The 24,044-nt window shown below is 37.6% G+C and overlaps 1 protein-coding gene across 1 annotated transcript in view; it reads left to right on the top strand.

The window, feature by feature from the left end:
- Positions 1 to 24,044, top strand: part of LOC146463384 (uncharacterized) — a 432,669-nt gene that overhangs the window by 372,613 nt on the left and 36,012 nt on the right. Inside the window, exons 6-7 of the mRNA XM_085084507.1 lie at positions 23,450 to 23,521; positions 23,733 to 23,804. Coding sequence (XP_084940633.1) covers positions 23,450 to 23,521; positions 23,733 to 23,804 — 144 coding nt within the window. The remainder of the gene's footprint in view (positions 1 to 23,449; positions 23,522 to 23,732; positions 23,805 to 24,044) is intronic.

Here is a 24,044-nt window from a genome sequence, read left to right as displayed (position 1 = left end):
AAGGTTGGTGCTTTTCGAAAAGAATCAATTTCATGGGAAATGATCTCGAAAGGCGATTGTATGACACTAGCATAAGTTACACTGTCAGTTGAAAAATTCAAAATGTATCCTGTATTTGACGAAGACGCGGTTTTGGTCTCAGTCTGCATTTTTATACGGTCTAATCTGCAGTCTGCATTTTATACCCAGCTGCAGTCTACAGTCTGCATTTTGTACAGACCAAAAGACGGTCCAACCGTCTTGTATAGAGCATGATACCTGTCAAAATTCAATTTTCAAATTTTTTGTTGCTGTTGTGGGAATGTGGGATGTACATGTCCTGTATGTAGTATTTGTGGAAAAGTTGAAATAATAATTGCTCACTAGACCTGTATGGTTACCACACTAGAGATTGATGTGTTTTTTTCCTCTAAATGTTAGAAGACTGGCTTTACACTAAATTTGGGTCCTTATTATCATTATTCTGGTGCTTTTGATTTGCATGTTTTGTATAAGAGCTTCTATGTACAGTCATGTATCTGTAGTCTCTTTTTTGTCTAAGTAAGCCGTGCAAATTATCCCTCGTGTACATGTACAGCTGTAGCAAAAAATTTATTTGAAATTGCTTGGTTTTATAAACAGACCAGAGTTAATAATGTACAGGTACAGCTGCACGTGTATTTTGTCCACTGTAAAGTGATTTGAGTGCTGATGTTTCAAGCATTTCTGAGGAAGTGCTAGCACTCCAGTCTATTTACAATGGCCTAATTACCTTATCAACATTCTTGCTGATGCAGTGACAGAGAAATTTGGGTTTCTTGACCTTGAATTTCCCTCTTTCTCAACAAGAAATAAACCTACATGTACTTGTGGAAAGCCCATAATTCTACCAAAATTATAATAACATTTACATTACACGTACATAATAATAAGCCTTTTTTTACCACTTCAACTGTTCAAACCATTTACAGCTGACCAAAAAAGTAACAAACATGTAGTTTTACATCTGCAATAACTAGTAGGTTAGACTCGCTAGATGATAGAGCATTGGCATGTTGGTTTTCCTGTCTACATGTATTCCAAATGCCAAAATTTAGAAATACACCTGTGCCTCAAAGGTGATCTTTCTAGAGGAAACTGCTACATGTACATGTGAAGTCACACTGACAGATCTTTTAAGTTATTCATGTACATGTATTGATCTCAGTATAATCCTGTGTGTGCCTTTCTCCACCATTTTTTTCCCTCTCTTTCTCTTTTCCTTCAGTGTGTTTCTTCACAAATACACCTATTTTGTGATACATGGACATGACAAATTTGTCAGTGTTTATTATGCCACAAGTATAGTATTCCACAAGTATGCAGTATTCCATTGGAACTCAAAGAAGAGATGGAATTGATGACATTCAGTGTAACCTGATGATTCCTTTAAGTTTTAGGGAAATAAATTATAACACCAAATGTATTTTTGGTAGCCATGCTCCTTAAATGTTTACTGGGTGTTGAAAATAGAACATGTAGTAATTGGAGAGTACATGATGAGAGCAGTACAATACAGTGTAAAATTAATAGGAATAACCACTGAGAGAGTTTTTAAGTACACCTTTTTATACAATGCATGTTCTCTTCCTACCAATTAGTCCTTTTAATTAGTAATAGCGCTAGCTCTCGCATATCCCGACATTGAGTTTGTGGACAAAACTTCAAAACCAAGTAAAATTTCTTCTCATTTTGAATTTTGTTTTTAATTAGTTAAAATATACATCTGTAAATTCACGGATGGATGGATTCGTGATTACAATTTCAAAATTATAGTGAACGAATTGCTAAATTTTACTATACAATGTACTTTTACAGCACAGAAGCTGTACATTAGCGCTTACTACATGTACTGTTTGTGTTCAAGATGTGTGTATGCACATCTGTACTCCTCGATCAGAGTAACCTGTTAGCTACAGAAGTTTCTCTTTGTCATTTCCATATTCTTATATTTTTTTTCACTTCTGTTTTCTTTCATCGCGAAAAAAACCTTTGCATAAAAAAACATAGATGTCACGTTGAGCATGTGCCACCATTGCTATAAAAAATGACCAACATATTTCAGTAGGTCAAGCATCGGCATGTCAGTCATGCATAGTTTACTAATAATGTCTTGCCTTGCTAAAATCATCCAAGGTTTGGCTCAATTTTACCCTCTAAAGTTAATAAAAGACACACTAAAGTGACTAATTTACGTTGAGGGGAGTATACATGACTGTAGTACAAAAAGTCATGAAAGGCTAGCAAGCTGTGACCTTTTTTATGTGTACTTAATACAAATCACACAACAAACTTGGAAACCAACTTCACAGGTTTAGCTTGGGCATACATGTTCATGTACATGTGTTTCAGAACAGCTGTATGGGCTATTTTCAAGGCAACAATAATGTTGGAATAACTTTTTAACTGAATATATTTTTTTATAATCCCTCAAATGTTCTTGAACAACAGTGTACATGTAAATACTCGATCAATCTGTAATCAGTTAATGAATGGGAGACCATTGCAGTAATGTGTACAAAGTTAATTAGCACCTGCAAAAAGATAGGCTGAAAAAAATGCTGAAATCGGATATGGACCCATGACCTCTTTGATGCCAGTACAGTAATATTCTGCCAACAGTTATCAACTGTGAATAAGTAGTAATAGTACGTAACTTTATTTATTTAAGTTGAGAAAATAATGTAGGGAGTTGTTGCCTAGTCTCCCAAGCCGGCAGCTCATGAAAAAAAACACTTGACTAAGAACTATATCTAGATCTATACAACAATAAATTTCAGTTAAATAATTGTAAAATAAGAATTGATAAGAATTGAATGTGAGAGGAATAGTACACCAAAGGTTTAATTTTATAATTGTACACGTCAAGCAGATGAGACTTAATACTGTTCATGCACTGACACCCAATGAAGTTTATGTCATTAAGTTGAGAGTGACATAATTGTGCTAATATTGTAGGCGAAGATTTGGTAATTACTGGCAACTGGGTAACTGGTACATGTACCTGTATGTTAAGGATCAGATACAAAAACGTGTGGTGCATAACAAGGCTATTGTACGTAGGATGCGCAACATTTAAGCCACTACCATGTAAATCATATTTACAGTAGTTATTCTGGATGTACAGCTGTAAAAAAAAAAAAAAAACTTAATGATAATGCAAATTATCAAGAGCAGCAAAGTAGATTTGACTTGCAATTTGTAATTTGGACTTCAACTAATTGAGAAATGGCTGCTTGACGGATTCCATTACGTTTGCTTAATCAATCTAATTATCAACATTAGAAGAACTTCAAGACGTGTACTTGGTGTTGTACAAATGTAAAACAGTTCAAAGACCTGATTATGAAACTTCTTATACACCGGGTCAATTAAGTGCAAAAAAGGTTCAGCAAGGGTTTTAAAATTTTTTCCTCTAAAGGGCTAATGAATAGTATATGTACATATCAAATTTGGTGAGTTAAGATCCAAGTGTTTTATTTTAAATCCTACTCTATTATGTTCAGTATAAGTCAGTGCATGCAGTCACCACGGAAAGAAAGGAGGAAAGCAAAGCCATACATGTAATTATAGTGATGCAACTTTCCATGAAATTTTAGTAGCCTAGGGTATCTACAGTTGAACCTCCCTTTGCAACTACTTCTATAAGCAACCAGTTTTCTAAAATACCAGAAGTTTCCAAAGTTTAGCTGGAACCCTTTGTACATGTAAGCGACTCCGACCACTTTTGTGTAGCAGAAAGTTTGGCCTTTTCTTTGTTTTCAACCTCTTGTAAGTGACCACTTTACAGATAATAATGTGTGGCTGTAACATTATCACATTTTCAACATAATGCAAACTTAAGTCAGACAACACACAAGTAACAATACATGTAGATTTAACAACAGTAAGAATCTTATAGTTTGGTTTAGGGCCTGGGGAATCGATGAAATTGTTGATCGATGACAGTTGATGACAACAATGGCAATTGATGTCAATAAGTCGGCCGGATTGATGTTGGTAATCGATGGACAATCAATTGCGAAAGTTTTTGTGATTATCGATTGCCATTGATTATCCATTAGATCGGTAATCAATAAAAAAGATCAATTAAGGACGGTGCCTACTATTGTTACTGCGCATACGTTCTGCACATCTCGAGATACTCGGGTTTCCTATGGGTGGTGCCTACTAATACAGGGATAATTTTGCGCGGTTTAAAACTATACGGAGAAAGCAGAACTTAGCCAGTGCTTTTGGTATCTCAAAAGGAAATTAGGGGTAACTATGCATTTTTCAGAGATAATTAAACTTCAATTTAGGAAAAAATCCCATACATTGCTTTATATTTTGGCTCTTTTTAGAGATATTATTGCTTAATTATCTCTGAAAAATGCGTGGTTACCCCCTAATTTTCTTTTTGGATTCCAAGAGGCCTTGTTAAGATCTTTTTTTCCCGCGTAGTCATAAGCCGCACAAAAATACTTCGGTATTAGTAGGCACCGTCCTTAAATAACAGTGATTTTCATCGATTACCAATTTCATCGATTTCCAATATTAATCGATCACTTTTGCTACAATCGGTTTTTATTTGACTGGTGCTGTTTACTCTGTGCAGGCCCGAAAATGATCTCCAGACCGGAAATGATCCCGGACTGGAAATGATCCCCAGATCGGACTGCAAATGATTCCAAGCGCCATACCATAAATTTAGAATGGAATAGACTGAAATTTGGAAAATGGATTTCAACTTTATACACTTTAACAACTGCATTAAGCTGAGTGGAAGAAGGGTGCCCGGGAGGTCCCAGGGGCCTTCGTTGTGTCCATCCGGCCCCTAGACAGTAATACGCTCCCATGGCCGGCAATCCCCACAACCCAGCTATGATCCCCCACACCGAGTCATCTGGACACCCGTCACACTGCGTAAGCACTGGAAAAGGGGTAACATGGGGAGAGGGAGGGAGGGGCAGAAAAACCGAGATGATCCAACAAGAAACTCCACAAAAGTCTGCTATGCACCACCACGCTTTAAAAATGCCACCACAATGCAGTGCTCTGCGCTTGCGCCACCTACCAAAAGCCGCTGACCGCCCAATGAATGTCAGCTTTTCTTTTAAATTCTTAAATTAAATTTTTAGTTAAATTGCATTTAACTGCATTTATTTTTTTTTCTTGATAATACCAGTCGTTACATTAAACTAGCTACATGCAAATTTCACAACTTTGAAAATTATAATGTAGCAGCTCAGTGCAACAGAACAATTTTACTTATAACTGGAACATACATGCCTGTGTATATAATTTACTTATACCATTACAATGCCTAAAATGTGCACTAATCAGTATGAAATTCGTCATTTTTTCAAATAGGAAGAACGATAAGAAACAAATTTTGACAGTGCAACTCAAAAATACTTAACTGGAACAGACCAACTTAGTCGAATGGGAAAGCCTCCTCAGAGAGTACCACAGTTTTGCACTGATGTAGTGAGTTCTCCCTGAAGTATTACCCAGCCACTCCCATCCCGGACGCAATCACTTTAGAGAATTTGTGAATCCTAGTGGGTGGGAGACATACCTTTGACAGATGTCCATTACCTGCAAGTGAGGTGATTATGTTGCCTTATTAGCTCTGCTGGTAAACATTTTTTGATATTCCAGTCGCCGCGGTGCAGTGTCTAGCTTAGGAGAAGGCTTATCTGTAATCTACCGGAGTGAACATACTGTAGTCAAGAAGAAGCTGATTTCGACAGCATTTCTTTGGTTGGCCATGAAGTCCATCAAAGCAACTTCCATAGCCTTCAGCAAATAGATGCAAAAACAACAGATGTACTAAAAAAATTAAATTGAAGTATGGAGAAGGGCGAATTACTGAAGATCAAATTTGCTAAAATGCGGAAAAAATTAACAGCTATTCCCAAGGCGTCTGTAAGGGGGACATTATGGTCTTCTGTAGTTCTATGCCGACGACAGTGTGTTTTGTAAAAAAAATTAAAGAAAGACTGGGAGTCCAATCAACGGCAAAACAAAAACAAAAGACAAAATCAACATGTTATATGATAGCGTATTGGACGACCACGGCTAAAATGTTATGCTTAAGATTAAGATCGGATAAAGAACAAAGGCAACGATAGTAGGAGAGATTTGACCACCATCTGAAGCACATTGACCAATTCTCCTTTCTTCTTCGAAAAAAAAAACTTGCGAAAGTCTTAACTGACCCGCTCTTTGATTTGGAAGAGTTTCATAGAATTCTTGCACATTTTAGGCATTGTAATGGTATATTAGTAAATCATATACATGTATGTTACAGTTTATAGGTAAAGGCTGGTTTCCATATGATGGCGGATCGCAGATCGCAATAAGGTCTGCGATCGTCTGCGATCATATGGAAACTACTTCTGTGATCGTCTGCGATCCTGCGATCGCAGACGATCGCGGAAGATAGAACCATGTTCTATCTAAAGGCTGGTTTCCATTATTATGATCGCAGACGATCGCAGTCCTTATTGTGATCTGCGATCATATGGAAACCAGCCTTAAATTGTTCTGTTGTACTGTGCTGCTATATTGTAATTTTTAAAGTTGTGAAATTTGCATGCAGATAGTTAAAATATAACAACTGGTGTTATTAAGAAAAAAATGAAGTGTATAAAGTTGAAATCCACTGTCCAAATTTGAGTTCATTCCATTTTATATTCATGGTGAGGCGATCGGGGAAATCATTTGCGGTCCAGTCTGGGGATGGCATTTCCCGTCCAAGGATCATTTCCGGTCCAGGGATCATTTGCAGGCCTGTACAACTCCTTTATATAATACGTTTAGTTTAAAATACATGGTCGTATATATGTCTATAGAAAAGCATACGACAAGGAATTTAAGACGAATCCCGAATCTTTCCTTTTTTGTTTGTTTGTTCTGTCTAAAGCCGTTTCCCACTGTCACACCACGAAATTCACAAAATCCCATACAAAGTCTTATTTGTGATAAACAATGTACATGTATAGGCTTACAGACTCATTTAATTTTAAGTCTGACACAATAAATATAATTTTATTACACTTTTTGCGATAGGATGCTGTTGTTGAAGGTCAATATATTCTGTGAATTCATCAGCTACATGTGGATGTGAAAAGGTGGAAGTGTAGATCTGATGCAGATGAAAACTGGTGAAATTAATCCACCTGCATTTGTATTATCTTTGTCTGAGTAATTTCAGTTTTTGAAGCAAAAGTGCTCGATTTCAGCAATTGGAAAGAAAACAACAAAAGGGGATCAGCGCATTTCCTTATTGTCTCTGTGGTAAAAGTGAAGAACAGCTCACCTCCACCGACTGTTGGCCAACTGTCGGCCGACAGTCGACCGACAGTCGGGCGACAGTTGGCCGACAGTTGGCCAACAGTCGGGCGACAGTTGGCCAACTGTCGGCCGAGTGTCGGCCGACAGTTTTTTTCATAGGTTAACGACTGTTGGTAACCTGTCGGTAAGCTGTTGGTAAGCTGTTGGTAGTCTGTCGGTAGTCTGTCGGCCAACAGTTGACCGACAGTCGGTGGAGGTGAGCTGTTCTTCACTTTTACCGTCTCTGTAGTGTGCACTTCCAATCCACATCATCTAAAAAATACTGTATCCTTAAAAATTGAAAGCATTTTTCAGCTTTTCTGTCCTTTGTATGAAGCATCATACATGTAGTTATGACAAATTTTCCACTTGTGTTCCAAAATTGAAAGTGTAAACCAGCAGATGACACATCACGTCAACGTTTGCTGGAAGAAGCTACATGTAAGTCCGTAGTTACTAAAACAAGGAATGACCTAAAATGACCTAAAATGATCTAAAATGACCTAAAATGACCTAAAATGATCTAAAATGACCTAAAATGACCTAATCTGAATCTAAAATGACCTAAAATGATCTAAAATGACCTAAAATGATCTAAAATAATTTTATTTTTTTTTTAATTTTATAACAAAGACTAGTGAGCAGCACAACAGAAGACTTCTTGTAGTTTATTTCCGACGCGTTTCGTCTCTACCGGAGATTTCTGCAGGGAAATTCCCGATAATTACTGTATCACAACCGCGGCTTTGATTGATGCAAAGTGTCTAGTTTTTCCCCAGCAACGTGGTTTTGATTGGTGCGAAGTTCCAAGTTTCGCTAAGCAACGTGGATTTGATTGGTACGAAGTGCCTAGTTTTTCCCCAGCAACGCAGTTTTGATTGGTACGAAGCGAAGTTCTATGTTTCGGCCAGCAACGCGGTTTTGATTGATGCAGCTATTTTATATGAAACTGGCACAGAGTTATCTTTTATTCATGCGCTACCCTTGACTTGTTAACTGCATGTTTATATAAGGAAATATAAGGATCGTCGCCATTTTGACGAGTTTGAAAAAAAAGTATTTGTATGGAAATCCGATGTCAAATAATCTTGATAAAACATCGCTTCTAAAAGATTCATGAATTGGAAACTTTTGCCACTAGAAAGAGGATTAAGAAAAAAAATTGGAGGGACGTAGCTGTGCCAGAAAGCGTCCAGTCGTGTTTTGAATTTTTCATACATTTGTCTGCAAAGCGAACCAGTGTGAACTGCTACTAAAAATAGTTCGCGGGAAAAAATACCGAAAACCGTGATAAGGCCTATTGATGCACAGATATGCCTTTACATTGTTTTCAAAAGCGTTTTATCAGTGTTTACACAAGTATTTAGCCTTGTCGTGCGGCTTTTAATGTGCGACCGGTAAACGAACCCGAAAAAAATTGGTCAGTGCCGATATTTTTGGGTCTTTCAGACCGACCAAAACAAAAAAAGATTCGCTCTAGTGCGGTTTGTTTACGCAACTTTGTCATCGAATTGGCTTACGTCCAACCATCGGCACTTTTCGTAAGCACTCAGTTCTGTAATTCTGTAATTTTATCTTGGTTTCACTTTATTTAGATCATTTAACAATATTTCAGATTTATTTTAGATCATTTTAGATCATTTTAGGTCATTTTAGGTCATTTTAGATCATTTTAGGTCATTTTAGGTCATTTTAGATCATTTTAGGTCATTCCTTGTTTTAGTAACTACGCATGTAAGTCCACATGCAAAAAAATCAGGCAAATCAAGCAATGGAAAATATCAATAAGCAGGGACGGTTTTAAGAATATTGTATAGCTTGTTGCTACACTAGCCTCTTTAATTATGCTTAAATCCTTAGCTACATGCAAGAAAGGAATAATTGAAAGGATGTTGCAAAACTTCTACATTGTAACTAGTGTTTTGAGTCAATAATGCTTAGCTCGTATCACAAATGGGCATCAGTGAATGATTTGGGCTTCAAATCCAAATTTCTCTACAATAGGATTTACATGTAAATATAAAGTGCCTGGTACCAGTTTCAATACTTTCCAGCACTTATAACTCGATGTATCAATGCTCTTTATCGATATACATAATGGTATATTGTATCAAACAAATGCCTTGTTTTTAAAATAATTGATGAATAAATTGTAGTTTTTTTCCACTTCATAGGTTACCATAGCAACAATTTAACATGATAAAAACATTTCTTAAGGCCCACCTTCAGCCAGAAGGCCTCATGTGCACTTGTTATTGTTGTGAAACGCTTCTTATGATGTGATTTCTTATTGTTCAGTCTTGCAGTCTTATTGGTTTATCAGAATATTCCTGCTTCAGCCTGAAAATCTTTGTATAATTTATTCAAAGAAAATCAGATTAGGCAACTATCGGAGCCTATTGATTTCTCTTGCTCCAATATATTTTAATATCTTTATGCCAAGCAAAAGATATTAAGCCCACAAAGTGCTTGAATTGTCTTTAGTGCTTTGTGTAAAAGTCTCATCAAGTGAAAGTCAAGGGTTTGGTTCGCATTTCTGAACTCCTCTAGGAGATGCAGCTGGAACACTCAAACAATAGGCCATTTCTGAGTTGCTTTGAACCTAATTTTGAGAGCAAGCCTCTATGAATACAGTTTTTATTATGTGTAGGAAAAGTAGTTTTCATTCTTATAATTATGTACAGCTAGTATGCAAACAAAAATAATTTTTGCAAGAAACTTTTTGGACCTAGCCTCGCTTTCATAATGAGGTTCAACACAACTCAGAACTTGACTATTAAATCCGTCAACATTGCATAGTTGTAGTCCATAACATAATACTCTATAAGAATGATAAACAGTAATCTTAAGGGTCCTTCATAGTCCATACAGCTATTTCAATTAACGTTGTCGGATCAAAATAAAGCTAAAAGACAAGACCGCAATGTTTTGTGGGGTTATTTTTTATGAATAATTTCATCAAAATCATCCCTGCACGTGCAGGTCATTGTACTGCTAATTACAACCTATTGTTTTCTCCAGGCATGACTGATTTTGATGAATTTATTCATGATAATCCCACGTAAACTTTCGGTCTTGTCTTTTAGCTTCATGCTTTGAACCGACAACGTTAGTTGAATGTATACATGTAGAAGTACAGATGAAGAGCCCGGAAATTAAAGACGTTCTGGAGGTGATACATGTAGCTTATTATCACTTTCAGAATAACACTGATCCAATCCATGGCACTATCATGGCATTTAATGACATCTACAGTAACCTTTGACAGTATAGCAATAATTATGATTTTCTTAATTCGAGTGTTTATGAACCTGCAGCTTACTCGGTAAACAGAACATTTTAATCCAATTGGCTTCGGCAATAGGAACAAATGGAGGCAATCCTCCTGGAAAGTCATTCAGTTTATAAAATGCCTGTTTGCAACTCTATTTCCATGAATAATTAAGGCGTATAAAATCATGTCAAACTTATTAAACTTAAGTGCCAAGGTCAAATATATTTTTAGAAATCAGTGACATTGCTACAACAAAAAAATTGCATCCAAGGAGGTAAGAGATCTTCCGGTTTCTTCTCTAAAGTAATTACAAGCTAAACAGTCTGCGCTTTTTCCATGTAAACTTGGTTGGGTGGATTGCAAGGTAAATAATTGGCAGATTCATAATGGTACCCATATTGCACATACTGTATTTTCAAGATGAATCTCAACATCACACAGTAATTTTTTTTCTGAAAACAAGTGTAAAAATTATTATTACTTATCACTTAAGTTGATGGTTGGCATCAGCATCAAACTGAGATTCAGTAACAGAGGTCTAAGAATGCACAAAATATTTAATTTTTGTTGCTTTGCTAGTCATGCCCTTTATTACCAGGAGAAACTCATAATTATTTTCTTTCACTAATGAAAGGTGCCCTTGGTTAAGAAGAACTCCAAGTGTTTTAAATTGTAACTACAGCTAGGTTAATTACTACTGTTGTTGTTATTACATGTTGTTATGTTTTTTTGTTTTTGTTATTATATTTCCTTATTTATATTTTGTTATTAATATTTTGTAAGAAAATCTTTGTTTTACAGTTTTTATTATAGTTGAACCTGGATTGTCCAAACTCATCTGGTCTTGGAGGAATAGTTCAGGCCAGGGATACATGTAATTGAGTGTTTGAAGTAATATATCAAACACGAGAAGGTGTGTTTCATCAGATATCCAAACAATGAGAAGTAGGTTGAATAAACGAGGCGTAGCCGAGTTTTTTTTTTTAAACGACTTCGACGTGTTTGGATATTTGATGAAACACACTTTCGAGTGTTTGATATGGCTTCTCAAATGATCAATAATTCTTGGAGAAATTCAAGGCCAAAGTTGGCAAAATTTTATGGTAATTGAAATCACATGTCCAAACCACGGTCACCGTAGTGATTTTCTTTGTTTTCTCTTGATGAATTATTAATGAGTTTGAGAATATTAAAGGAGACCTAAATATGTAACATTAAGGGTCCAACAAGTGAAAGAAAGATTATGTAAGCAACATTGAATCACCTTTTTGGTGGAAACCTACACAAAATAATCTATGAAAAAATGTTCGGAAAGAGTTGATCTTGCTACAAACGTCTCCACAAGTGTTTATTTATTACATGATACAGCTGAATGGCTAAAATGTTGAAGCAAGTTAGTTTGTTTGAAAGAATAAAATAGAACGTACATGTACATGTAGCAGAGTACGTCCGTCATTCTTTGAGGTGCATTACTTCAACTGGGTCAATATTTCTGACGGTCAGCCTTTAACAAGTGCCTTTTAATTTCAGCTTTCGATGTTTAAGGACGGTGCCTACTAATACCGAAGTATTTTTGTGTGGTTTATGACTGTATTCGAGAAAGCAGATCTCTATTCTCAGCAAGGGCTACTGAAATCAAAAAAGAATATTTGGTTGGCAACCACGCATTTGTCAGAGATATTACCGGTAAGCAACAATTATTCTAAAAAACAGTAAAATACATGAAGCAATGTGTGGATTTTTTTCAAAATTGAAGCTTTATTATCTCTGAAAAATGCATGGTTACCAACCAAATTTATTTTTGGATAATTATCAAGAGTACTTGCTAAGTTCAGTATCTCAAGATGCGCAGAACATAATTATGTGCAGTAACAAAAGTAGACATCGTCCTTAACAGTAGTTTTTCAAAATTAAGACTATGGTCTATGATTGTGGCAACCTACTGTAACATTCATGACAAAATTGGGAGCCAATAGAATTGAATAATCTAGATAATCAAATTTGGACTGCATTTATCACTACTCTGGAGCTACATGTACATCCACAACAGTAACAGCTCTATTAGGCCCCACCCAGGAGGGGGGGGAGTATTTATTTTCAGGACTCAAAAACAGGGTGTGTGTGTGTGTTGGGGGGGGGGGAGGGGGCTTTTTTTGAAAATTGGTACACCTTATTTTGAAGTGCTTCTTTAATTTTACCTACATGTACAAATAAGGGGCTTATTAGAGGGGGTTCTTCGTAGAGGTTTTACTGTATTTTAACAATATGCGACCAAGACAGATACACAAGGACAGTTGCAGTAGGGTCAGAATAAGCAACAAAACATGTACCTTTCATTTTCATTGAATGATTACAATCCAGTTATATTAACCAGTCATGCTCATTTAGTTTTGAATTACAATATCACATTGTCAGTCAGTTTTGCTTCATTTTCTCTTGTCTAAGTATCTTGGTATTAACAACTCATAACTAGAACTCTCAAATTGTATTGGCAGCCAACATTTTTCAGACGCCCCACAGATGACGATTTCTCACTTCAGTTTCACATTAACTTTACTCAAGACCCCACAGCACAACATTTTGAGAGGGCTGTATAGTATTGCTGTACCTAACCAGCATAAACTCTTTTCTTTTCCAGATAAAAGACTGTACTAGCAAAGCAGCGGAGAAGGCATAATTCAAGCCCAAGCTAATTTTACTTGGCTTATATGCATACGTTTTGACATAATGTGATTAAAAAGGGTCCAACCTCTAAATCAGTAAAACATAAATTCCGTGCAGCGAGCAAGAAGGAAATAACTTTTATGAAGGTTACCATTTTTTATAGTAAGCATGTTTCGGATGAAACTTCATCCTTCTCTCAGTACAGAACCCGTTAGTGGGTGTGGTATACAAAAAATGGGTATACAATATAGTTAATTACAACGTGACGATAAATATACATGCAGAGCATACAACTAGTCACAGCTTGATTAGAAAAGTAAATATATAGCTAATTACAGCGTGACGATAATAAGGAACGGAACAAAAAATCCATACCGAGTAGACAAACAAAACTAAATACATGTGGTTATTGAAAGATTTACATGAAAACTTTGCCTGTTTGGTGTGGTCCCAATGAATATGTAAGGCGTCGTTGATTTTGAGGGAGGCGGTTTCCAAGATGGAAATACAATCTTCAGAACATAAAGTTTTCCTAGCTTTCAAGGTGTTGTAAAATGTGGGAATTCTTGTCAGTGGAAAGGTTCTCTTGGATTCGTGTAGCGAGATGCCGGTTAGTCTCGACGACATAACAGGCACCACAGCTTGACACAGCAACCAACATGAGATCGCAGTAACTTGGGTGTACTCTCTTTCGCACTGAACAAATTCCTTAATTTATAGGGAGGTAAAACCAACAAACGTGTAATGTCAAGATTGTTGCAAAATCGCTGAGTAAGACGCCTGATTTTACATTGAACCGTGTTGGAAAAAGAGCCAACGAAAGACCCGTTATAATAAATTACCTTTCCTCTTTGTATCTTGAAAATATGCCTAAAAACTTGTAGCTTACACTTGCTCAGGGATAGAATTTCAGTTTCCTCCCGGTTCTCTATATCCGAAACATTTTCAACAAGCTTTCAATGTTTTTTACGTTTTCAACAATGTTGAACGACCCGGTTCAAACGCTCCCGACATTTGGTTAAACAACAGTATTGAACGCATGTTAAAGAAAATGTTGAAACCGTTTAAAAGGTCCTTTAATATTAACATTATCAAGATTTCTTACGACAAAGAGTCACAACTCTTTCTAGATAATGTTTATACAGTATATTATAGGACAGAATCAGTTATTGGAATTTGAGGGGGTTCTGTTAGGCCTGTTCCAAACGTCGCGCTACTGTCGTGCCCAACTAAATTCAAGAATTTAATTTGACTTGAACACGGCAGTAGCGCGACGTTTGAAACCAATTAGTTCGGTAGGCAGGATTAAGTTCGGCACAACTATTTAGCACGGTAGGCCCTGTCGTGCCGCACGCCAGTAGCGCTACTTGGTTTCAAACCGGGCGTGTTATTGATTTGCCGAACTAAATTCACTAAATTATTTTAATGTATTTTATGTTAATCAGTGCTCGTTTTACGCATTTCTGTATTTTAGAATTTGGCGCGACTAAATTAAATTCGACGTTTGAAACCACTGCCGTGTCAAATTGATTTAAGTTCGGCACGGCCGTAGCACGACGTTTGGAACAAGCCTAAGTGACAGGAAGTGCGTTCCAGCATTTAGCTGCTGAATAGCTACTTTAGGAAGAGATAAAATATCTTACTGGAGCGCAAACTAAACATATCTTTCAAGTATTCCGGGTATTTGTTAAACTGAAGAAAATTAACTGAAAACAGTTAGTATAAGACCGTGATATACGGCTTATTCACCGAGTCTGCACTCTATTTTTATATAATAACGCCTAATTTAGAATTTGAGGCAGAACGTTCTTATTTATTTTAATATTATTATCGATATGTTTTTGGTAATTTGACCTTGAAAAGTTCTTACGATGTTCTTAAGTTACCTATTATAGTATTAAAATAAATCTGTGGGGACGTGTCGAAGACCACGGGACCTAGCCTCCCACGCAGGCGTTTTTAGGGGACTCGTCTCGTATTGGAGGTAATACGAGACCCCTAGAAACGCCTGCGTGGGAGGCTACCCGGGACCAAGACACCTATCATTTGGGTTAATTGGACTGTGTAAAATGAAGTTTTACTTGTGTTATTTTATCCGTATTTTTACTGTTCATTTTAAAAATCATTTGTTCAAAAAAAAGTTAAATAAATAAAATAAATCAACTTTGTTTAACGAGGATGACACTTAACAGTCTGATGACTGACAAACCTGTGGTCCTTAGATTCCAGATCGAATTGGAATTTGGAAATGTTGGTTTTTGCAGGAGGAAAACCGGAATACCCGGAGAAAAACCTCTCGGAGCAGGACGAGAACCAACAACAAACTCAACCCACATATGACGTCGAGTCCGGGAATCGAATCCGGGCCACAATGGTGGGAGGCAAGTGCTCTCACCACTGTGCCATCCCTGCTCCCACATTGTTCTTAACTAGTACTGACTCTCAGCCTGGGAAATGGTCTTATTGAGTTTACTGTATCTCGGCCTCAACGTTATTATAAAAATGAAACGAGTGCAATTTGTTAGAGCAATGTTTGCTCTAGAAATGCCACACCACAGAACAGTAATTTAAAATGGGTTCTTATTAACGCTTTTAAGTGGAGACGTAGCATGGGTTGTTATTCAATTGATTCTTCTCAAGGGTGAGGTCGAATATGATTCTATCCTTGATTCCGCTCACCTTGGAAGTACTTCAAAAAATGTTTAAAGTTGTGGTGGATTTACCACACTTTTAACATCTATCAAAGGTCAGGTCAAATGTGAGGAACATTCCGACTAAACCTTTCAAACGCTTCGAAAGCGAAGTCAAAGATACAAACGGCTTTGCATATACTTTTATCATGGTTGAAAGGCGATGAGAAATAAATTTGACAGCGTTAAATAAGTTCACAAGGCCTACGAACGAGCGTCAAGAGACCGATCAAGTTCCCAGTTCCTTTCTTCCCGTTTTTTTTCTAGGCTGATTTTTCGCTCTCACCTCCCTCGCTCCTCCGTGTTTTTCTGCTCCTTCTCCTCAGAAGCTTTAGTTCGTTTATTGCACTCGCTTGGAAAGGAAAGGACTGCCACGCAAGCTAGGTTTAACAGCGTTAAACCATTTCTTGGTTAACAAGTGGTGAACAATGTTAAGACTTTTTATTCATCGTGATAAATTGCTTGTTTTCTTTTGCCGTTCCTCACGTTGAATGTTGCCGTTGTTGAACAAAATAGAATTACCCTGCTCAATTTCTGTTCAAACTGTTGAATAACCTGTTTCAACGTTAGCATTTAACACGACATGATTCACTGTTCAACATTTGCTAAATAGCAGTCAAAATACTTGTTGATCAAAAACCGTTGAACCGTCTGTAGACAATTTGAAGAACTCAATTGACGATGTTTTGCGAGACTTTACGCAGAAAGGTGGCTCTTCTTTGCAAACCTTTGGAACGGGCGTTGTGTCTGCCGTACGCCCTACACTCTTTAGCCCACTTTAGTCTCAGGCCCTGATTACACGAGACCGGTACGGTTAAGTTCACATGAGTCCGGTCTGAAAGTATGACGGCGATTATCGTGAGACCTGTAAGAGACTTCAGATCGGCACGAATGTTTACATGAAACATACAGGAAGTTTCTATTTTTCATTTGTGGTCTGTTTCATTGTGCCTTTTTGGTGTCAAATTCAGCACTGCTAATAAGAAAGAATAAAGCTGAAAGCGAGAAAAAAAAGAGAGAATATTATTTCTCTGACATTGTCTTTCGCAATTCTGAATACAATTTGACAAGACCTACTTCAAAGCTAAAGCCTCTACTTTTGATGCTTCCATATTCTATCTTTGATGTTTCCAGTGTTTTAAACCGACAAATCCATCCCATCTTTAAAAATCAAACGGGTTTGATTTTCTTTGGAAGTTTTTCAGTTACCCGCCATCTCAGAATGATCCAACAAGCTCAAAACAATGATCTCAGACCGGTCTCAAATCAGTTCGTGTTTAGACGGTTCCGCGGTCCGACTTTAGACCGGTCCGAGTCATTCGTGTTGGTTCAGCAACTGGAATGAGTGTCACCGGCATGAGATGATTTTTCAGATCGCCTTCATGTAAACAGAAACAATTATCTCTGAAGCTGTACCGGACCGAGTTCGTACCGGTCTCGTGTACGGCTAAATTAGAAGCAATGTGTGAGCCGCGTGCGTGAATGTAAAAAGTTGAACAACGCTCATTTACGTACGTAAAGCCAGCTAAATTTACGTCTGTACGCGCGTAAAATTTACGCGACAGTGGAAATCCACACTGACAGTAGCATTTTTCAGAATCGTTTCACCATTCATTAAACTGTCGCGTAAATTTTACGTGCGTACAGACGTAAATTTAGCTGGCTTTACTTACGTAAATAAAATTTGAAGCGATGTGTGAGCTGCGAGCGTAAACTAATAAAATATAATAAATAAAAATAAATAGGAATTTCAGTGGAATCCACGCGGTGGCTCTTCTCTCCAGTGTCTCCAGGTCGAATTGGAATTTGGAAATGTTGGTTTTTGTGGAGGGAGGAAAACCGGAGTACCCGGAGAAAAACCCTCGGAGCGGGGACGAGAACCAACAACAAACTCAACCCAGGTCCGGGAATCGAACCCGGGCCACATTGGTGGGAGGCGAGTGCTCTCACCACTGCGCCATCCCTGTGTAAACTGACTGAACACAGCCAATGTGCTGAATAAAATGAACCTTTAGCCAACGCTGAACCAAAGCAGTTGAATTGTTGTCTGACAATCTCACGTTGAAAAGTACGGCATGACCCTAGTACATAAAGCAGCGTCACTAGGGCTGCTGATTAGTTGTCGGTTCCAGTCTACTAGCAGTTACGAGAGTACAGGGTAGTTATTCACATGTGTTAAACCCTTCTTTTTTTCCCATTTTTTTTTTTCTTCTTAACTTGAATATTTTTTTTTTTACTTCATTCCTTTTTCAGGGGTTTGGGGCGAGGGGAGAGGGGAGGGGTGTAGGTAGATGCTTCACACTAAAATCAACATATTTAGGGGACATTTGAAGTGTACTTCACTCAGTTTCCGACTACATGAAGTTCTAGTGCTAAAACCCAGTCCAGCTTATTTGCCTTTTTGAATTTCCTTGACGGCAACTTACTTTCTGGGCTGGGAAAAAATTTCAACAGAAAATTACGTGACAAGTTTGTACAGAATCTGCAAAAGGAGGGATTACTTGATCCAGAATGAATTATGTGTTTACCTAAAGCCTGTAGGTTATGCTGATAATGATTTTTAGCAAGGATACCTAAAATAAATTTTTATCCGACTGAGAAAGGTCAGGTTCGTTAGGTGATATTGCTCATCACCTTTTTGCACTCATTTTCTTTACAAGAATTTCTAATTAATAAACAAAGCTTTCAATTTTTGGGAACAAGACCTTTTGCGAAAAGTGCGTTTTCACTATTCAACCACTGAGAAAGAAGAGTATAAAAGCGTACTATAGTATTTTCAGGAAAGGGACCTGATTTACATATCCAAGATTCTTGTTTCCTCAGTTTCAACGCTTTTAAAGAGGCCTACATAACCAACTCTACTAGCTAATGGGCATATAAGGAATAAATTATACTGTATTAATAATGGTAACTAATATTCCTTGTGTCGTTACTCGACAAAGTGGAAGGAAAAGAAGACCACCATAAACTCTTTGAAATTAACGAGAACAATTTGTTGCCTCTAAAGACAACCACTGCTTAGTTCATATTTTGTCTGAATCAGAAAGACAACCGGGGCTAATCAATTAAGTTTAACAATGGCGACAAGAATGACCGTAAAACGACACTATTGGGCGACATTTTCGGCGATTAAATGCGAAGCCAAAATGCTTAATTAAAGCGAAGTCAAAATATATGCAAGTTACCATCTTCAGTGGTATGGGGCTAAATTGACATCGCGACGATCGAAGAAACCAATACCGATACAAGATTAGGCCTTTCTTGCTCGAAAACCAACCTCAAGCTACATAGGCATTTTAAAGAAGAACGAAAAACATAACTCTTCCCCCCCCCCCCCCCCCCCGCTAGAATATTGTCAGTATTGTAATGTAGTAATGTAGGTATTGTAAGTATTGTTTAGTGTAAGCATTGTAAGCATTGTAAGTATTGTACGCGTAGTAAGCACTGTCACTAGTGCAAGTATTGTTAGTATTTTAAGTAGTTATTTAGTATTGCAACAAAAATAAAGTAATTAATAATTAATTAAAAAAAACTCTTTACGCCCGCTAAGCATGCGGCGTAAGGTTAAGAACAGAGAACAAATGATTTTCGTCGTGAGAAGTTTGGTATCTAAATTGACATGGACGCAACTGAGCGTAACATTTCACTCACCAAAAGAAATTGACAGTTTTTGTTTGGCTGGTGTCTGAGGTACAATAAAACAGATAACAGGTAAATCATTCTGAGGGCAAATTCACGAGGCTGTCCTTGGAGTTATGATTCATCATAACTGTTGTTTCTTAACAACAGACTATTGACTACAATAGACCACAAAGCCTGCGGGCCTGATCAAATTCCTGCCCGTGTTTCTCTGAAGGCTATATTCGAGTTGGCCTCTATCCTTGTTTTACTCTTCCAGCAATCATTTGCTGACGGCGCTATACCCTCTACCTGGAAGGATGCAAACATCACTGCCATCTTCAAAAACAATCATTCCGCTAACCCTAAGAATTATAGGCCTGTTATCGCAAAGACCATGGAACTCATTATTTGCAAGCAAATTTGTAGCTATCTTAGTGGAAATTCAGTCATCTCTTAGCACCAGGCACGGCTTCCGATAAGGACTTTCGTGTGAGACCCAATTAATTACGGTCATTCATGAGTGGGCGAGTATTCTTAACATACATGATCAGGTATTCTTTCTTGACTTGGCAAAAGCCTTTGACTCTGTGCCTCACGAAAGGCCTCTCCTTAAGGCCAAATTTTACAGCATTTTTGGGAAGTTTAATAACTGGCTTCGGAATTTTCTCACTGGTAAAGGACAACGTGTAATGAGGAATGGTTCATCATCAAGTGGTCACTGGCTGTACTATCTGGTGTCCTCCAGGGCACTGTTCTGGGGCCGATCTTGTTCCTTCTCTTTATTAACGATCTAGCCTCGGTAGTATCATCGAGTGTTAAGTTATTTGCGGATGACAGTGTGCTCTACCGCGCCATATTGAGTCCTCGGCTGACCACGATACGCTTCAACAGAACCTGTTGCAGTTTGTGGAATGGGAGGATATGTGACAAATGAACTTTCCCCCTATTAATTGCTACATCATGTCCATCACCCTTAAGCGCCAGCCATCATCATACTCGTACACGCCGAGTAACACTCCTTTGGAGGGAGTCACATTCCAGAAATATTTTAGGGGTCTACATTACCAGGTCACTCAACTGGACCTTAAAAAGAAAGCGAATGAGATTTTGGGCGTACTTCAAAGGAATATGGTGTCCTGTAGTCCTGTTGTCAAAGGACGGGCCTATTTGACTCTGGTCCGTCCAGTGTGTGAATACGGTTCCGTCGCCTGGTCTCCATACCCAAAGACAGATATCAACTGTTTGGAATCCGTCCGGCGTTGCGGAACACACTTTGTTTGTAACGACTATCGTCGAATCAGTAGTGTTTATGCCATGATATCAAACTTGGCGTGGCAAGACCTGGAGACACGTAGAAGGATCTCTGTAGTCATGTTGTCAAAGGACGGGCCTATTTGACCCTGGTCCGTCCAGTGTGTGAATACAGTTCCGTCGCCTGGTCTCCATACACAAAGAAAGATACCAACTGTTTGGAATCCGTACAGCGTCCCGCGACACGCTTTGTTTGTAACGACTATCGTCGAATCAGTAGTGTTTATACAATGATATCAAACTTGGCGTGGCAAGACCTGGAGACACGTAAGCTAGTACGCAGCATCCATTCCACTTTCAACGTTTTTCGTCTAACGCTAATTAACGCGCATAGGTCTTCTGTCCCAGTTTAGAATGCTTTGTCTCCCTCCGTATATGCTAACTCTGTTACAGTGTTTCATTCAAGTTTTTATAATATGATGATTTGTTCATTATTAGATGAACGCATGTATTAGTAGTTCGTTCGTTAACAAGCTAATTAACTCGCTATCCTTGTAATGTGTCAGATTTTGGGGACTCGATTTTGTATGCCGCGCGCGTGGATAGTTTGATCGTTATCAAGTTAATTTTGTTTTCATTTTACTTTATTTTCACCTTCGCTGTCAATTGTATGAGCATCCGTGTTCTGAACGCCCATTACCGGATTAGCCTGCTACAGGCAATTATGTTAATTAAAGATTGTTAACAAACAATTTTTTTTAAGGCAACACATTTAAGAGGTGCTATTGAAAGGTTGCCGATTTGTACGAATCGCACAAGTACAGCGGAATATTTATCCGACCACTTTTCACCAATATTCTTGCCAACTGCCCCCTACGAAATTAGGTTGTCGATTTGCACTACCAGTACAAAAAGATGATCTTATCGTAAGTACGTAAAAAGAAAAACGAAAACAGTGATTTCTAGAGTCGAAAATTGCATCTTTTCAACGAAATAAAGAGCGAAAAAGTAGCTGGCACGTAAGGGGGGGGGGGGGGGGGGGGTTGGGGATTGTTTGTGCGAGGTCCTTTTTTACGCCCTAAAAATACTATTTGGTAATCTGGACTCAAAATAGTTTAGAGGCCCAGAATGTAACCCAATAAAATATATTTTCTCCACAAAAATGTTTCATACATAATCTTTCCATCCGAAAAAAGTTCGCTAGAAATTTCGACCCCCCAAAATCTCTGAGTGCTAATTTCAAACCCCAAAAAGGATCTTATAATATATGCCCCTGGTGTCTATATGTAACTACCAAGAATTTCTTTGATTATCTGATATCTAGTGAAAGTACCACTGCTTGCTCTTGCTCTCTTGAACGGTGAGTCGAAATGTGATCGTAAAACCAGCTTGTAATTTAACTGTTTTAAATTTTGAGGGAGTTTTGCTAACCAGCATATTGTAAGATGTATGTTTTCAGTCAGTGTTACGCACCTGTATATATTCCCAGAAAGACAGTCGGAAACGAATCTATCATAGCATGAACCTATGACTTCTGCTTCGGATGCTCCATACCTAAGGTATAGGTGACTCGTCTGCCGAGCAGTACAAAATATGTCGCATGTACTTCTGACTGAATACAATGTTTCATGAAACGGAATGTTAGTAAATGAATTTCATTGTTACAAATGAAAGGGTTTTGTGATCTTCTTCTGAGCACTCTTCTTCAGGATACTCTCTTTTTCTTGTTCTTGTTCTCATGGAGATATCTTTAACGGGTGCACAGCTCAAAAAACAACCCTTGAAACAAAACTCCAGTCACTAAAAAAACCCAATACACTCCTTTGTTGCTCGCTTGGAACCAAAGTTTGGGAGCTTGGACCCGTTTCTCGAACGAAAGCCACGAACACTTCTCTGGCCTTCCGTGCTTTTTTTTGAATGGATTTTATCTTAAGAACAAAGCAGGCCAAATAGGAAACTTTGTTCACATAAAAAATAGTTATAAGTGAGAGAACAGCTTTGTAAACTTGACGGCCCTGTTGTTCAAGGGGTGGATAACCCCATCCACCGGATAAATCACTATTCAGTGGATAAGTGCTAAGTACAAATAGGAAACTTTGTTCACATAAAAAATAGTTATAAGTGAGAGAACAGCTTTGTAAACTTCACGGCCCTGTTGTTCAAGGGGTGGATAACCCCATCCACCGGATAAATCACTATTCAGTGGATAAGTACTAACAAAACAAACTATGCGATGATAAACACGTGACGCAAACGGCCGGAAAAGTACTTGCGCTTTCATTCAGTGTGGTCAGTTACAACACCCAATTTATCCTACCGTCCCACCTACTCCGTCTTTCTTCTTATATGTATTTCTTCCGGATACAATGTAACTTCATTTTATTTAAATATATAAATATAAACACACCTATTTTTTCATTTATTTTTATCTATTTATTTATTTATTTATTTATTTATTTATTTATTTATTGATATGCTTATTTATTATTTTGTATCTTAATTTATTTATTTATTAATGTTTTTTTTTTTCATGTTCCGGAGATGTTCCGGAGTGACCCGGAATGTTCCATGTTCTGGTTTTATCGACAGCCACGTTATTATTTGTTTGTAGGTTCTTGGGCAACAACGAGTTAGAAACCTTGCCAAATGGAGTGTTCAACAACAACAGATGGCTGGAAAAGCTGTGAGTGAGACCCTTCCAAAGCAAACGAAACGTAAATGCTACCAGAAACGAACGATGAAACAAAAAAGGAGCAAAAATGTCTATCATTATCTAATCGATTAATAACAGTTATAATGAAAATGATAATGATAAAAGATAATGACTATGCTAACAATAGTTATATTCAATATACTGATAGTTTTTTGCTACGATGTGTTCCTTTTTTTTCCAGGCACCTGGATAACAATCAATTGGAGAATTTGACTTCAGGAATTTTTGATCACCAGAGATATTTGTACGAGCTGTAAGTGGGAGTTTTTTATTACAGAAATGTGATCTTATCAAAGATCAGATAGTTTAGTAGAGACGGAGGACGAAATTGGCAAAGTCAAACTGCAATAGGTATTAATAGTTCTGAAATGTTGCTCAATTTTTAGCACATAAATTAACTTTTCAAACAAAAAATACGGTATGACACTGAATGCGCCATTGCGCCCACAACATGTGGAGCGTTATGAATCCCCGATACTACTCCATCATAACT

The sequence above is a fragment of the Pavona decussata genome, unplaced genomic scaffold (genome assembly GCF_977016875.1).
Source record: "Pavona decussata unplaced genomic scaffold, jaPavDecu1.1 SCAFFOLD_178, whole genome shotgun sequence".
Taxonomy (NCBI): domain Eukaryota; kingdom Metazoa; phylum Cnidaria; class Anthozoa; order Scleractinia; family Agariciidae; genus Pavona; species Pavona decussata.
The sequence above is the reverse complement of the archived record's forward strand: the minus strand, read 5'-3'. Positions and strand labels throughout refer to the sequence as shown.